Raw genomic sequence first — 17,287 nt, forward strand, 5'->3', positions numbered from 1 at the left:
TGATCATATTGAATGGCGGAGCAGGCTTGAAGGGCCAAATGGCCGGTCACAGCGGCAGCGAACAGCATCTATCCCCCTGACTATATTATCCCTTACCACTATCACATACCTTTTCACTCCCCCCACTTGAATGGCCTCCTGTACCACGGTGCCGTGGTCCATTTGCCCATCCTCCCTGCAGTCTTTGTTCTCATCCAAATTGATAGCAAGTACCTCATACCTATTGGAAAATGGCAAAAGCTGTGGTTTCTCCACCACTGCATCTGCAGGCGTCTTACCTGCCTAAATCACAATTGCATCCTCCTGTTCCTGACCACTAACCAAATCTAAACCACTACCTAACTTAAGGGATGCGACTGCCTCCTGGGTCAAAATGTCCATGCAACTCTCCCCCTCCCTGATGCGTCACAATGTCTGCACCTCGGATTCCAGCTCAACAACTCAGAGCTGAAGTTCCTCGAGTTGCTGACACTTACTGCAGATGTGGTTGCCTGAGATCATGCTGCTCTCCACAAACTCCCACATACTGCAGAGACAGCACACCTCCTGCACTGCCATCTCTAACTTTGTTTGATATATTTAATTAATTAACGTTTTATGTCATTAATTCACTTGCTTTATGTTTTGTTTTTTTAAACAAATTAATTTAGCTAGTTTAAATTATTAATTTAATAAAGTATTAGTTATAGGTTCCTAGTTTTAAATACTACCTCAGGCTTACACAAACCACTACAAATAATAAAGGCAAAAGGAGCACCTCCTTACCCTGGTGCACTGAATTCCCACTCCCACCAAATTCTCGACTTTCCACTCTGTTTACGATGCACTCAGTTAACGTTGCAATCTGTGGTTGCACTCTGCTGGTTCACCATATCACTGCCAACACCCGAGGTCACAACACGTCGACCAAGTTGACTCTCGTGGAATCCAACCCACCACAGGGCATCAGACTTTTAACTTTGGACTGTTTCATATTGTCCCCTCTCTATCCTTTGTTTAAGACCATGACATGTCATGTCAAATGAGATGAATGACGAGTTAATCCATTTTCGGTGTGTTGATTACAGGAGGAATGTTGGCAAGGATACCAAGGAAACTCTCCGGTCTACAAATAGTGGTATGGGATCTTTCACAGCTACCAGAACACACACGGCCTCTTTTTGACATTTCATCCAAAATATTGCACATCCAACAATACAGCACTCAGTCAGTACTGCACTGAAGTGTTCGCCTAGATATTGTGCTCAAGTCCTGGAGTGGGACTTTAAACTCACAACCTGCTGACTCTGAAACAATTGAGCCAAGCTGACATACCTGAACAAAGATTATGTGGGTCACTACAATTGAGATTTGTGATCAAAGAGCTAATCTTGACTTCATAATAGCTATACACCAGAATGACCATTCCATTTTCTATACCCATTTCTCAATAGGATTTCCCAATTAGTGACAAAATATGGGCAGCTCTGTGCTGTTGGTGTCATTAATTTAGAGAAGAGCATTTATATAATCAATCTGACCTCAGTTAAAAAGGATATTTCTTTCAAGAAACAAAAGTTCGGTAAGACTGTCGTTATTTGAGTAAAGACAAGTCATTTTTAACCCCTGTTGAAGCAAGTTCCCTTATTCTGCCCTGCCCCACCAATTGGACTATACAAAGGTCTTTAACCTATCAAAAAACTGTTGTCTGCTTTTAACTTACTCAAATTTAAGGTTTCAATTCTCCTTGACCTGTGACGGAACCTATCAGCACGCTTCTCTAAGAGTGGTAAAAATAGTACGTGTCTGTGATTCTTCATAAGACAAGTTATTGATGTTGACCAAGTCATCAATAAACGCTATTGATCAGAAGTCAGGAAGTTCTTCTCAGCTGGAGGGAGAGATGATTGAAGCACAAGTCACTTGGACTACTCTCCTTCAGTACCCAGTTGCTGGGAGAGCCCAATAGAAAATAGATAAAATAAATGTTAAAAATAATCTTAATTCTTAAATCTTAAATTGGAATATCAAACAGCTGACAGTTGACTGAAGTGTACGCTCTAACCAGAATGCACACTATATTTCCAGGGCAATTCTTAATATTGATCATTTATTTAATGCTGGGAATCAGCATTGGATTTTTTTTCTTTTTCACATGTTACATAAGTGTCAATTAAGAAAATCATGTCTGCATTGTGAAATTGGTACATTGGTAGCCAAAGCATCTCCAGCAATGGCTTTTCTTCCCAACCCCACTATTACCTCCGGAGTCCCCCAAGGAAAATTTATGCTCGGGCCCCTCCTTTTCCTCATTTACATTCTGTCCCTTGGGAACATCATCTACAGACATGCTTCTACAAATATGCTTCCACATCCTAACAACACCCAGTTCTGCTGCTCCACCACCTCTCGTCAGAAAGCTTGTCCGACATCTAATCTTGGATGAGCTGCAATTTGCTCCAGCTAAACAGTGGGAAGACCAAAGCCATTGTTTTCGGCTCTCACCCGAACTGTTCATAACCTCAGCATCCTATTCAAGCCTGAGCTTCTGACCTCATATCTTCTCCATCACAAAGACTGTCTACTTCCACCTTTGTACTATTACCCACATGATGCCTATCTCAGCCCGTCTGCAGCTGAAACCCTCATTCGTGTCTTTGTCACCTCCAATGCTGTCCTGGCCTGCTGCTGTCCTCTACCCTCCATAAGGCCCTCACCAAACTCTCCATTTCTGACTCCAATCTCTTATGCACCGCACCCCCCCCCTCCCTTCACCTTACCATTGGTAACCAATGCTTCCACTGCCTAGGTCCCATGCTCTGAAATTCACTCTCCACCTGCCTTTCCTCCTTGGCCAATGGTGGAGCGATTAAATCGGGGATGTGCAAGAGGCCAGAAGAGAATGACAGCCTTATGAGTAGATACTCCTTTGTGAAGTGGCAGAGCATAGAAATATCAACAACTTGTATTCATAAGCACCTTTAACGTAGGAAAAAGTCCCAAAGCACTTCACAGAGCTGTAACCAAAACATGGACATTAAACCAGAGGAAGATAAATTACTGAAGCGTGGTTAAAAAAGGTTGGCTTTAAGGACAGTCTTAAAGGAGGAAAGGCAGGTGGAAAGCAAATTTCAGAGCATGGGACCTAGGCAGTGGAAGCATTGGTCAGCAATGGTGGGGTAAAGGGAGAGGGGTGCATAAGAGATCAGTTAGAAATGTAGAGTTTGGGGGAGGCCTTCCACCTGCCTAGGTTCCAAGCTGTGGAATTCCCCTCCCTAAACCTCTCCGCCTCGCTGTACTCCTTTAAGATGCTCCTTCTTTGACCCAAGCTTTGGGTAACCGGTCCCAACATCTCCTTATGTGGCTGTGTCAAACTTTGTTTGATAATCTCCTGTGAAACACCTTGGGATGTTTTACTACGTTAAAGGCGCTATATAAATGCAAGTTGCTGTTGTTCATCTACTAATATTCTGTATGCCTATTAAGTGTGGAACTGCTTATAGCTAATGCTCAATCTCAAGATCATCCTTGGAAAGGATTAGGAACCACAAATAAAATTCCCATGAATTGGAATAAGGAAGTATTGTTAGCTAGAATGCTCATCACTTCAATCTGTATCTCAACGCCTGTGTTGAATACTAGACACGAGTGCAGCAGGGACTAATCAAAGCGCCAATTTATAGTTTGCGACCTGCTACTTCCCCCACTGAAAACCCTTTCCAAATACAGTACCATCCATATTACCTGGGATGTACAAGAATGATTAGGTGACCACTTATTAGGTCTCACTACATATTCTGACAATGCATCATGACTGATGCAGTTATCTTCAGCAGACTCTTGTTATTAATCTGTGGCCCAGTGAGAAGAATGTCAGTTACTGCTAGAAAGGCGCAGAATAATGGACAGTCATGGAATTTGATCCCAAACATGCCAATAAAAATCTGAGAATACCATTTAATAAAAATGGAATTGCTCAATTGATTTAAAGCAGTGTCAGCTGCATCCTATTCTAGAACTGGCATGAGCTCATCGATTTAAGTGTAAAGTTCATAAACAAGGATTTAAAATGGTTAACAGACTCCACAACTTAACTAACCTTGATGGAACTGTATTCTTCTGGTAAGTTTTTTCCACAACCTCAATGTTTTATTCCAAATAATTCAGTAAAACCCTGTCTGATAGATTTAAAAGGATCCTTATTTAAGTGTCCTTCAGATGGATGCATCAGGGTTCAATATATCAGTCTCAACACAGGCAATTGTCATCAATGCATGTGGTAGAAGTATTAATCAATAATCAAAATAGAAATTAGTTGCACAGCTACTGGGCTCAATCCCTTTCCCACTTCTGAAACACCAACAGGGAACATCATTCTGAATCGAGCATACTTTTTTTTCCTCCTGAAAATACTAGTTAAATTCAATTTAGCCTCGGTAGTGGGGAAGCTTTTAGAAATGATAATCCGGGACAAAATTAACAGTCACTTGGACAAGTGTGGATTAATTAAGGAAAGCCATCAGGATTCTAAAGATTTAGACAAAAGTGTCAAATCCAAGACTTCTTTATGTCATTTCCTGGCTAAAGTGTAAGCTAGAAATGTATATTTTTTTTAAAAGTTGGGATAAAAGCAGGTTCTCATTTCCTGCTTCACTGTTTGAGAATTCTGCAATGTGATTGGCTGCTCAGCCAGCTTGTTGATGTCATAGAACATGCATGAGAGATTCCCCATTATACTTCACTGAAATCACTTCCGCGTCAAAAAAGGTAAACTTCTTGCAGAGATTGCGGGATCTCTGTAGGCAGCTTTCTACAGGGGCAGCAGCGAATGCCTTTGCTTCACCACTGACCACAAATTCCAGACCATTGACTAATGAACTGAAGGGATACCAATGGGAAATGGTAAAGATGAGTTTCACTATGATAGACATAGGCTTTTAGTGTCTGGAACGGAAGATGGTATGCATCAGGAGGGAGTAGCGATATGTTGAATCCAGTTGCAAGTCAAGCACTCAGCCCCATCATCGCCACTACAGGACTTTAATAAAAGCCAACTGGTCTCATGATCTCATCACATCGAAATATTTTGTTCCATAAAGTATTTGATCATCTGTGTCAGTCATTATCCTTGGCGTGTTTAGTTCTAATCCAGTATTGTCAACTTTTAAAAGATTTAATTAACATTGCTAAATCTGTTTTAAATCCTGCTGGCCATGAGGCAACAATTAAAGGCTGACATGCAGAATGTTATTAAATGTCTTGGGGAATAACAAAGCTCAGACTTATTTGACACTCCTGTGCAACTTATCCAGCTCTTTGTTTGCTCCCAACAACTTCCTCAGTCAAATTCATGCGGCATTGTCATTATGGTTGCTTGAAATGGTGCACTGTTAAAATCAACCACAAAGCATACAATATTGGCAAGAGAAAATATCACTTGATGGAACAGCTAATGGGAGAAACAGAACAGGAGATTGAGCACATGGAGATATTCTACCAGGCATAGACAGCAGTCACATGATGCAACAGCAATAATAGAGCAGGTCCTTCGTGGTGATTTCCATAAAGGATTGTCATCTTACCCATGTTATCTGGAGAACAAAACATGGAAAAAAATGTCTCAAGTAGTCATCCATTACTGAGAAAAGCAAGCACTGTGCACACACTCGTCAGGACAGCAAAGACATGCATCGACTCGCAAGCTCCTTTAACACTATACTTTTATCAACTTCTCTTAGCTGGCACGTTTTACTGCTCTAATCAATATATTCTGATAGGGCTTGTATAGCACAGAACCCTTTGAAAAAGTGGTTCTTGATTTACATTTTTGCACACATGCTGTTAAAACCAGTCACCCAAGGCTAAAGAAAAGCAGCAAAAAAAAAGCAATTATATCATTTTCTCAGCTGTAACGCTCCTGCTCCATCCTGCTTACTTGTATAGAGAAAATATTGGAGCCCCTTCCCCCAGTGTTTTAATCTTTTTTATTGCTGTTTAAAGTAACACCAAAATCTGACAGCAGGACTCCAGTTTTTAATCTGTGTCAGTAAACCCATTCAGAACTGGATTTTTGAAGTCAAAAGCAACAAAATAAATAGTCAGTCACAGTGGCAAAATCAGTACATTTAATTGGTTAATTTAGCTCCTGGTTTGTGGTTATAATGGGGTTACAAAATGTCTAGCTTTTTTTTTTAAATACAGAAAATGACATAACATTCTCAGATACACTATGGTCCCCAATAATCTCTCTCATTATTTATGAAACATCCTCTCTATACCATGCACTTGTGCCCTTTTAGAAAGTCCTAAAAGTAGCCATTAGAGCATTCCATAAATGTCATCGTGAACAATATTTTTGTATGCCAATAACATTTTGTGCACCATCGGTCAATAGTAATCCTTGTGAAATTAAATGGAAAAGCAGCCAGTTAATTGTTTCAGTCATATGTAATCAATGTTTCAGAACTTACAAAAATTGAAAAGAAGCTTGGGATTTAAAATTGAATAAAAAAATCAGGTAGGCCAAAATTAAAGTCATCAAAATAGAGCGGGTACTTCTTAATAACCGCATTAAATGTAATATTTGAAAGTTACATTTAAAAAATTATCCTGTTCCTCCAGAAAGTGATGAAACAATGCATGATACCTGAAAAAACTAAAATTCAACATATTAATAAAAAGTATAAAATATTACACGATATTAGAAAAGGCAACCAGTACATTTCGTTCAGTGTACAAAGGTCTTCTGTTTAATCAGTTGCACAGGAACAATGAATTTACTGTTGGCATAATGTTAACTATTTCAATTGATGGATTTCCATTTCATATTTCCATTGCAGCCGTCAAAACTCAAAGCAAAATTTACAATATGCATCTTGAACTTGAAAATAACACTTTCAAGTAAAGTGTATCCAGGACTTAGAACACTCCAGTAATTACATGCTATCTTATCAAAAGCTTAAAATTTATTTCGATACAGTTTGATGCTTCAGGGTGTGCAGGTATATTCTGTGGAAGCTTCGCATTTTAAATTAGTACTTCGCTTTTAAACCAAGGCAACTGGTAGATACGCATGTAGCAAATTTCATCCAGTCATTTTTAGACAAATAGTTTCTCTTTGATTTCTTTTTTCCCCAATAAAACATTTTATTTGCGAAGGGCCATATAAACTGCAAAATAACACTAGCCACAAATATAGTTAATTTTTATAGGATTACAAGACAGCCCTTAAGTTTTCTTCTGGAAATTCCATTGCCGTAGATCAGTAATGTGGTGAACACAGGCACAGAACCTGTCAAATGTCTTGTTCTTGCCAATTTTCCCACAAATGGTGTTTCCAGTCAAAATGGAAATATAGATCTTTTGCTGTACGGTTTTCATCCCCACAGTAAACTACAAATAGAAAACACAGAATTAATTCACAAGAATTCCCAATGCTTCATTCACAATTTCTTTATCTAAATGAACTCGTGTTAAAATAAAAACGAGGACTGTCCTAATTAAAAGAGAACTATGTCCAAGTAGGCAGCAGCCTCCACCTATTACCCTGTGTAATATAGCACAGCCTTGAAGGGATCCCATCTTTAGCAGTTAATGACAAAAGGTTAGGGCATGTGGAGCCAGAGGACAAATAGCTGAATGGATAGTCAATTGGCTAAAAAATAGAAAGCAGTAGGGGTAAAGGGTAGTTATTCAGATTTGAAGAAAGTAGAAAGTGGTGTTCCACAGTGCTGGGACCAGTTATTCATAATTTACATTAAGGATTTGGATTCAAGAACAAGTAACCCAATATCAAAATTTGCAGATATCAAACTGGGGGGTATAGCTAACACTGACAAAGAATGCAACATAATACAAGACGACATTAGAAATCTTGCAGTTAACTGGCAAATCAACTTTAACATGGATAAATGAGAGGTGATGCACCTTGGTAGGAAAAATAGAAACATTACCTACTCTTTAGAAAATAATCTGAATGGGGTAGAAGAGCAAAGGGATCTAGGAATACAGATGAAAAAAATCATTAAAAGCAGCACTGAAGGTCAGCAAAGCAATTTAAAATGCTAACAAAGCACTGGGATTTATTTCTAGGGGCATAGAATTCAAAAGTAGTGAAGTTATGTTAAACTTGTATAGCACCCTGGTAAGGCCACACAAGAGTACTGTGCACAGTTCTGGTCTTCATACTATAAGGTATTCGTGGTCACCGATGTAGGTATTGGATGAATTCCTACTTAATAATAGAGTTCGACTCCAGGAGAACAATCAAAAAGGTTTTTAATGCAGGAACAGAGGAATTCTAACAGGTTGCAGAGCTAGGTACAGGAGAGCCATAAAATAGGTCTTCACCAGACGGGGACGCCACGAGGACTGAGTAGGCAATCCCGTGGATTGCGTGAGGACGTCATCGCGTCCTTCCCGCGCTTGGGTAGTCACGTGACTTGCATGATGACGTCATCGCATTTGCCCGTGCTTGGGACGGTCACGTGATGTGCAACGTGACGTCATTGCGTTAACTCACGTCATCGCCTTCGCCTGCGCTCCCAAAGGAGGAAAGCCCCACACCGGCTACATCATTAAAGGGAATTATGTCCGGTAAGTAAGGGACACTCTGTAGTACTGCTACATGCGCCCCCCCAGAATTCGCTTTAATGGTCGGCGTCAAACGATGAGATGGTCTGACGAGCCTGTCCGAACGACTCCTGCAGTCTCGAGACGGAGACTGCTGGGTGGCTGACGGTCTGGCGGGCGGTCGTACTTGGGTTGGCGTAAAGACGATGGGTGGTCAGTGGTCTCAGCGGTCGTGCTGTCTCGACTTGGTGGGCAAGGTCCAAATATGTGCTGGTCGTGAGCGGATCCTTGCGTGCGTCATGGCGGATAAAACGTATCCAGCCTTGCGAAGGACCGTGGTGTCATGGCGAACAAAACGTATTCAGCCATGCGAAGGACCGTGGAAGCGTGTGACCTCTGTGGCCCATGGTTCGAAGTGGGCGCCGGGACGAAACAGCTGGCCGCGTCATAGCGACTGGCAGGTTGGGCAGACGCGGACCATGGCTCTGTCATTGTTGGGAAAAGGTCCCCAGTCTGACGAAATCTGCAGGAACGCCGAACGGGTGAAAACGTGGGTCTGGGCAGGTCGGTGAACTCGCCGACAGGCGAGCGAACTCTCCGGCAGTCGGGAACGCACGGAACGGTGCGTACCGTAGTGATACTACGGTAACACAGAAGAGAGTGAACCGTTGCTGCGTTGATCAGTGATTGATGATGACAGCAATTTTCGCGTGGCCGATCGCGGCCGCGGGATGCCCGTTGGACCCATCCTCGATGGTCGCAGCATCAATAGAGGTTTGCTTTTGTTGAGGGGAAAACTGTAGAGAGGGCGGCAGCGCTTCTAGTTGTTGTTGATTGCGGTAGGGTGAAAAACTGCCGGGAGGGCGGCAACGCTTCGCCGTCGCGCCGAAAAGCGTGGTAGAAAAGACAGACCAGCAGGGTGACGGGCTGGTGCGGCGTCGGCGGGGGATGGGTCCTCGTGGGTTGTGAGGGGCGAGTCCTCGTGGGTTGTGAGGGGCGAGTCCTCGTGGGTTGCGAGGGGCGAGTCCTCGTGGGTTGCGAGGGGCGAGTCCTCGTGGGTTGCGAGGGGCGAGTCCTCGTGGGTTGCGAGGGGTGGTTTGCGAGGACTGAGTCCTCGTGGCCTCTCCACCGGGGCGCGCTCCGATCCTGTGAGCCCGTAAACGTGCTGTACCCGCGCTGTGAGGGTGTTATACTTGCTGTTCTGCCGTGGGGTTGTTGAAGAGGCTGACGCTCCGAAAGTCGGCAGAGCTGTCGAAAATGGAGACCGTATCCAGGTACGCGGTCTGCGCCGTATCGATGTTGCACAAGACGAACGGGGCTTCCACCAGGATAAAGCACGAGGGCGGTTGTTGCTCCCAGTGTTGCGGTAGCTGAGCGAAACGGCTGCAGCTTCCAGGCGTGCTTCTTTCGTGAAAGACGTTCACGAAAAATCGGGGTCCGGCTGCGCTGCTTTCGTGAAAAACGTTCACGAAAAACGGGGTCACCAATGTAGGTATTGATGAGCTCCCGTCCTCACGTCGTTGGTCACCAATTGTAGGAATTGGTGTTCGTCGGTTGTTGTTCGTCGTGCCGTTCTTCTGTGAAAACGTTCACGGAGACGGGGTTCAGGCTGTGCGCTTCTTCCGTGAAAAACGTTCACGGAGACGGGGTTCAGGCTGTGCGCTTCTTCCATGAAAAACGTTCACGGAGACGTGGTCACCGATGTAGGTATTGGACGAATTCCTACTTAATAATCGAGTTCGACTCCAGGAGAACAATCAATTCAATTTCAATTTCAATTTTATTTGTCACATAACCAAATACAACAAGTGAAATCCAGTCAGTGAAATGCTTTTTTCTTAACAAGCCGAGCGCACCAAGCAGCAAAGGACACTTAGCTGAATCCTCGCAAACCACCCCTCGCAACCCACGAGGATTCGCCCCTCGCCCATCTTCATCGGCGCCATCACAATAGGGTCCGCTCTCACCTCGCTCCGCCTTTCCCGCACTCCTGCCCGACAATCTTCAGCCGCCGTGGTACCGACGCCATCTACTGGGCCGACATTCAATAGGGAATTCAGGAGAAATGTCTTTACCCAGAGAGTGGTGAGAATGTGGAACTCGCTACCACAAGGAGTAGCTGAGGTGAATAGCTTGTCGGGCAGGAGTGCGGGAAAGGCGGAGCGAGGCGAGAGTGGACCCTATTGTGATGGCGCCGATGAAGATGGCTGCCGTCCTTGCGGGCTCCGTGCGTACCAGGCAGCTAAGTGTCCTTTGCTGCTTGGTGCGCTCGGCCCGTTAAGAAAAAAGCATTTCACTGACTGGATTTCACTTGTTGTATTTGGTTATGTGACAAATAAAATTGAAATTGAATTGATTGTTCTCCTGGAGTCGAACTCGATTATTAAGTAGGAATTCGTCCAATACCTACATCGGTGACCACGAATACCTACAATTGGTGACCCCGTCTCCGTAAACGTTTTTCACGGAAGAAGCGCACAGCCTGAACCCCGTCTCCGTGAACGTTTTCACAGAAGAACGGCACGACGAACAACAACCGACGAACACCAATTCCTACAATTGGTGACCAACGACGTGAGGACGGGAGCTCATCAATGCCTACATTGGTGACCCCGTTTTTCGTGAACGTTTTTCACGAAAGCAGCGCAGCCAGACCCCGATTTTTCGTGAACGTCTTTCACGAAAGAAGCACGCCTGGAAGCTGCAGCCGTTTCGCTCAGCTACCGCAACACTGGGAGCAACAACCGCCCTCGTGCTTTATCCTGGTGGAAGCCCCGTTCGCCTTGTGCAACATCGATACGGCGCAGACCACGTATCTGGATACGGTCTCCGTTTCCGACAGCTCTGCCGACTTTCGGAGCGTCAGCCTCTTCAACAACCCCACGGCAGAACAGCAAGTATAACACCCTCACAGCGCGGGTACAGCACGTTTACGGGCTCACAGGATCGGAGCGCGCCCCGGCAGAGAGGCCACGAGGACTCCGTCCTCGCAAACCACCCCTCGCAATCCACGAGGACTCGCCCCTCGCAACCCACGAGGACTCACCCCTCGCAACCCACGAGGACTCACCCCTCGCAACCCACGAGGACTCACCCCTCGCAACCCACGAGGAACAGAGGAATTCCAACAGGTTGCAGAGCTAGGTACAGGAGAGCCATAAAATAGGTCTTCACCAGATGGGGACGCCACGAGGACTGAGTAGGCAGTCCCGTGGATTGCGTGATGACGTCATCGCGTTCTTCCCGCGCTTGGGTAGTCACGTGACTTGCGTGATGACGTCATCGCGTTTGCCCGCGCTTGGGACGGTCACGTGATGCAACGTGACGTCGTTGCGTTAACCCGCGTCATCGCGTTCGCCCGCGCTCCCAAAGGAGGAAAGCCCCGCACCGGCTACATCGTTGAAGGGAATTACGTCTGGTAAGTAAGGGACACTCGGTGGTACCGCTACAACAAAGCACTGGGATTTATTTCTAGGGGCATAGAATTCAAAAGTAGTGAAGTTATGTTAAACTTGTATAGCACCCTGGTAAGGCCACACAAGAGTACTGTGCACAGTTCTGGTCTCCATATTATAAAAAGAACATCGAAGCACTGGAGAAAGTGCAAAAAAGATTTACAAGGATGGTACCAGAACTGGGATTACAGCTATTGGGAACAATTGAACAGGTTAGGGCTTTTTTCTTTAGAAATGGGAAGACTTAGAGGTGACCTTATCGAGATCTTGAAAATTATGAATGGGTTGGGACAGGATAGATGTGGAGCGAATGCTTCCACTGGTGGGAGAATCCAAAACTAGCTGCCATAAATACAAGGTAGTTATTAATAAATCAATAGGGAAATAAGGATAAATGTCTTTACTCAGAGTGATTAGAATGTGGAACTCGCTACCACAGGGAGTGGTTGAGGCAAATAGCTTAGATGTTTTCAAAAGGAAACTAGGCGAGTACATGAGAGAAAAAAGAATTGAAAGATATGCTGAAAGGCTGAGATTTAGCAGATGGAATGGGAGACTAGTGTGGAGTCTCAACACCAGCACAGACTAGTTGGGCCGAAAGGTCGGTTTCTCTGCTGTATGCTATGTACAGGAAACTTTGTGCTATCCGGAGGTGAGCTATCCGGCAATCTGGAGCCACCAGCAAAAATCAGCCGCCGTTTTTTATTCTTTTTGTTTGTTTTTTTTGCTTTGTTTGAACAGTCAAGCTGTGCAAGGTCTGTAGCTATAGCAACAGCTTCAGCTACAGAGCTTTAGGGCCACACCCGAGTGTTTAGAAGTTGTTGCTAAGCAACAGTGTTTGTTGTCAAATACGGAGATAAGAATCTCCGTATCTCTCAACATTAACTCTGGAGAGTACGGAAGTTTTGAGGCAACGGCAGCAGCTCGGTCCCGTGGGTGCCGAATAGCACAAAGTTTCCTGTAATTCTTTGTAAATGTCTTAAAAATGGTAGGATACGGAGAAGTGTAGAGGAACAGAGGAAGCTTGGAGTGCATGTAAACAGATCCCTGAAGGTAGCAGGACAGGTAGATTAAGTGGTTAAGAAGGCATACGGGATACTTTCCTTTATTAGCCGAGGCATAGAATACAAGAGTAGGGAGGTTATGCTTGAACTGTAAAAAACACTAGTTAGGCCACAGCTAGAGTACTGCATGCAGTTCTGGTCTCCACATTACACGAAAGATGTGATTGCACTAGAGAGGGTACTGAGGCGATTTACGAGGATGTTGCCAGGACTGGAGAATTTTAGCTATGAGAAAAGGTTGGATAGGCTGGGGTTGTTTTCTTTGGAACAGAGAAGGCGGAGAGGAGACTTGATTGAGGTGTGTAACATTATGAGGGGCCTAGAGAGAGTGGATAGGAAGGACAGATTTCCCCTAGCAGAGAGGTCAACAACCCAGGGGGCATAGATTTAAAGTAATTGGTAGAAGGATTACAGGGGAGCTGAGGAGAGTGATGGTGGAGGTCTGAAACTCTCTGCCTGAAAGAGTGGTAGAGGCAGAAACGCTCATCACATTTAAAAAGTACTTGGATATGCACCTGAAGTGCCGTAACCTACAGGGCTACGGACCAAGTGCTGGAAAGTGGGATTAGGCCAGCAGACATGATGGGTCGAATGGCCTCCTTCTGTGCTGTAAATTTCTATGATTGAGGGGCTGAATGACCTACTCCTGTTCCTTTGTTCCTATTTGATAAATTCTACAGAAAATAATTTGTTTCAGATCAACAAACTGACAGCAAAGGGACACGTAACCTCAGTATTCAACTGTGTGGCCATTAATAACTTCTATTACAATGCTGGTTTTGCAACTGAATTAGTGGATCTTACAAGTTCAAAGATTATTTTTCCACAGTATGACTGGTCAGTCAACATCCTTGGGCAGGGAAATGGTTTTCTTTACATTCACTAACTACTTTGTGTTTCAGTGGATCTAACTGTAAGCCTGCTTGGAGTTCACGGTTGGGGTGGGGGGGAGGGGGGGTTGAGGGGAGACAAAACTCAGTATCTAGCCCGCACTGCTTGAATTGTGCTACCTGATGGATCAGAGCAGCATTTGCAATGGTCACAGAACAATGGGTCAATTAACTGACACTTCCTCTTGTATGTTAAAGGATGTGTAACTGCCTAGAAATCACCATATAAAGGGTAAATTGCAACTTCAAAAATACAACAAAATTATCTATTGGTGAAACTAAATGCCTAACATGCAAACTGCTAAACAGATAAAATATTTTTATAAAACTAAAACATATTGGCCTGGAATTTGCAGTTGTAATGGGAGCAAAACTGTCACCGCTCGCCGTTATTACTGTGTAAAACTGATAGCAACGTCTGGCATCCGCCCATGCGCAGTTAAACGTGAATGCTGTGTGATACCCTGCGCCTCCACAGGATGCGCTGTTGCAGTCTTCACAGATGCAATCAACACAGAATCAGTGATTTGTCGTGAACTTCAACTATTAAGAGGCATACATACATACAGCACAGAAGGAGGCCATTCAGCCCATCGAGTCCGTGCCGGCTCTCTGTAGCGCAATCAAGTCGGTCCCACTCCCCCGCTCTATCCCCGTAGCCCTGCAAGTTTATTTCCCTCAATTGCCTATCCAATCTCCCCTTGAAAACATTGTGTGTCCCCGCTTCCACCACTTCCGTCAGCAGCGAATTCCAGGTCCTCAGCACTCGCTGGGTAAAGAAGTTTTTCCTCACGTCCCCCTTGTATCTCTTGGCCAAAACCGTAAATCTGTGTCCCCTAGTCCTTGTTCCATCAACTAGTGGGAACAGCCTATCCAAATCAGTCATAATCTTGTACACCTCTATCAAATCACCCCTCAACCTCCTTTGCTCTAATGAAAACAAATCCAGCTTCTCCAACTTGTCCTTGTAGCTAAGATCCCCCATCCCGGGAACCATTCTGGTAAATCTCCTCTGCACCATCTCAAGGGCCTTCACATCCTTCCTAAAGGTTCAGCATAACTTCTCTACTTTTGTACTCAATACCTCTATTTATGAAGCCCAAGATCACATATGCTTTGCTAATCACTCTCAATATGTCCTGCTACTTTCAGAGACCTATGCACATTAACTCCCAGGTCCCTTTGTCCTGCACACTTTTTAAAACTGTGCCACTCTCCCTGTTCCTTCTGCCAAAATGCATTGCCTCACACTTCTCTGTATTAAACTCACTATTCTCGCTGTAAGGACCAATGGAAAAGTTAAGTCTTGTTCAATCAGGAGTAACTGAGTTTTTAAACAGTGTACTAAATATTAATTACTGCTGAACAATCTCTCTGGCCCTGAAAAACTATTTTTACAAGTGTGGAGTCTCATTCCCAAGAAGAACATATAAAAATCACAGAATTTTTTTTAAGTATTGTTTTTAAAGTTTGTTCTGATATTTACGTTTCTCCCTTAACCTTGTGTATGTCCCAATCTTTATTTTGTTTTCTGTACAATAATTTAAATGTAATTTATATTCCGCTTTTTACTTCCTGCTTTGACATCTGAGAATTCTTCAATCTGATTGGCTGATCAGCCTGCCTGCTCTATTGCTGGACGCCACAGATCCCCTGCAGAAGGCGCCAAATTCAAACTGACATCAGAATAGAGGAAATTTGCGCTCTAGAGCCCATTAAAACTTTGTGCGCAGCATTTTGAGGTCAAAGGCGAGCGCCGTTCCTTCACTGCTGACTGCAAAATCTGGGCCATTCAGATTTTACCATTTTTTTCTGTCACTACACACTATCCATATTTCTCACCAATGAGTGATCTGCTCCCAAACTTCTTCAATGACACCCCGAGACCAACCCAGGGTGACTGTTCCTTTGATTTTCCCTTCCTTTCACAGGGATGCATTTAGCTTCTGCTCTATCTTTGGCTCCCACGATGTCTTAGACTGGCAACTCAGCGTGGAAATTACAGGTATGAACTTGCGTTGTGCCGCTGTAGAAAACAGGGTATTTGTACTCTAATACATTGCATCACTGTACCACTTGTCTGTTAAATTATGATTTAAAAAATATCTATCACAGCAACTAGTTCCATTTACCACTCACTTCATAGCAAGCCCAAAATAATTCCAGTTTCCTAACAACGAGAAAGAATCATTGAGAAACTGATTGTCAAAAAAAAAATTAAATCTGGGATTGTAGGACTTATCATTTTTTGGCGATCATATTCCATAATTCCTTCTTATAATTAAGCCCATTCGGACTTCAAGGGTTAAGTTACGAAGAGAAATTACAAAAATTAGGGTTGTAGAATTTAGAAGGTTAAGAGGTGATCTGGTCGAAGTTTTCAAGATATTAAGGGGAACAGATAGGGTAGATAGAGAAAATCTAATTCCACTGGTTGGGGATTCTAGGACTAGGGGGCATAGTCTGAAAATTAGAGCCAGACCTTTCAGGAGTGAAATTAAGAAACACTTCTACACACAAAGGGTGCTAGAAGTTTGGAACTCTTCCACAAACAGCAATTGATGCTCGATCAATTGTTGATTTTAAATCTGAGATTTTGTTAACCAAAGGTATTAAGGGATATGGACCAAAGGCAGGTATATGGAGTTGGGTCGCAAATCAGCCACGATCTCATCGAATGGCGGAGCAGGCTCGAGGGGCTGAATGGCCTACTCCTGTTTCTATTGGTTTATAATGTTGAGATTTTTACCAGTGTTTTGTGAATGATATTCCTCGATTTCATTCATTTTTCAATGAAAACTTCAAATCAGTAGCCTTGGATATGGTGCATTCTTATATAGCATGGCTAAAATATTTCAATTCTTTTGGCTCACTGGCCTGTGATTATTAATTGTGAGGTTACTGTTCTTTAAAGTTTTACACTTGGAAAGGTTTTTGGATAACAGGAAAGTTTAATTGATCATGGTCAAACAGGTTATTTCATTTGCAGCAATCATGACGCAAAGATAAACAAAGTCATTACTTTTTAGATATCCTCTGTCAAATCTGCATAATAATTTCACTCATACAAGTAGGTAACATAATACTTAGCACATTTTAAATCAAAAGCCACGGGTGCTCAAAATACACATCATAATCTGTAAATTTAACTGTCAGCAGCTCCAGGGAATTTTTTGCTAAGATTTCGGCTCATATACTTCAGTGAAAATCCCCTAACAGGAGTTGCTTTATTACGGTAATACCAATGTTATGTTACTAAAATATACACAAAAAAATGAAAAATTAAGTGCTGTGGTCTCCTTTTTCTATTTTCCCTACTTTTCCCCTA

At 43.5% G+C, this 17,287-nt stretch overlaps 1 protein-coding gene across 1 annotated transcript in view; it reads right to left on the bottom strand.

Moving 5' to 3' along the window:
* Nucleotides 1–6,090: 6,090 nt before the first annotated feature.
* tomm7 (translocase of outer mitochondrial membrane 7 homolog (yeast)) overlaps nucleotides 6,091–17,287 on the bottom strand; it is a 62,740-nt gene continuing 51,543 nt past the window's right edge. Inside the window, exon 3 of the mRNA XM_085988456.1 lies at nucleotides 6,091–7,371. Coding sequence (XP_085844582.1) covers nucleotides 7,356–7,371 — 16 coding nt within the window. The 3' untranslated portion in view covers nucleotides 6,091–7,355. The remainder of the gene's footprint in view (nucleotides 7,372–17,287) is intronic.

The sequence above is a fragment of the Somniosus microcephalus genome, chromosome 5 (genome assembly GCF_052327205.1).
Source record: "Somniosus microcephalus isolate GS21.2 chromosome 5, FLI_Smic_1.0, whole genome shotgun sequence".
NCBI classification, from domain to species: Eukaryota; Metazoa; Chordata; class Chondrichthyes; order Squaliformes; family Somniosidae; genus Somniosus; species Somniosus microcephalus.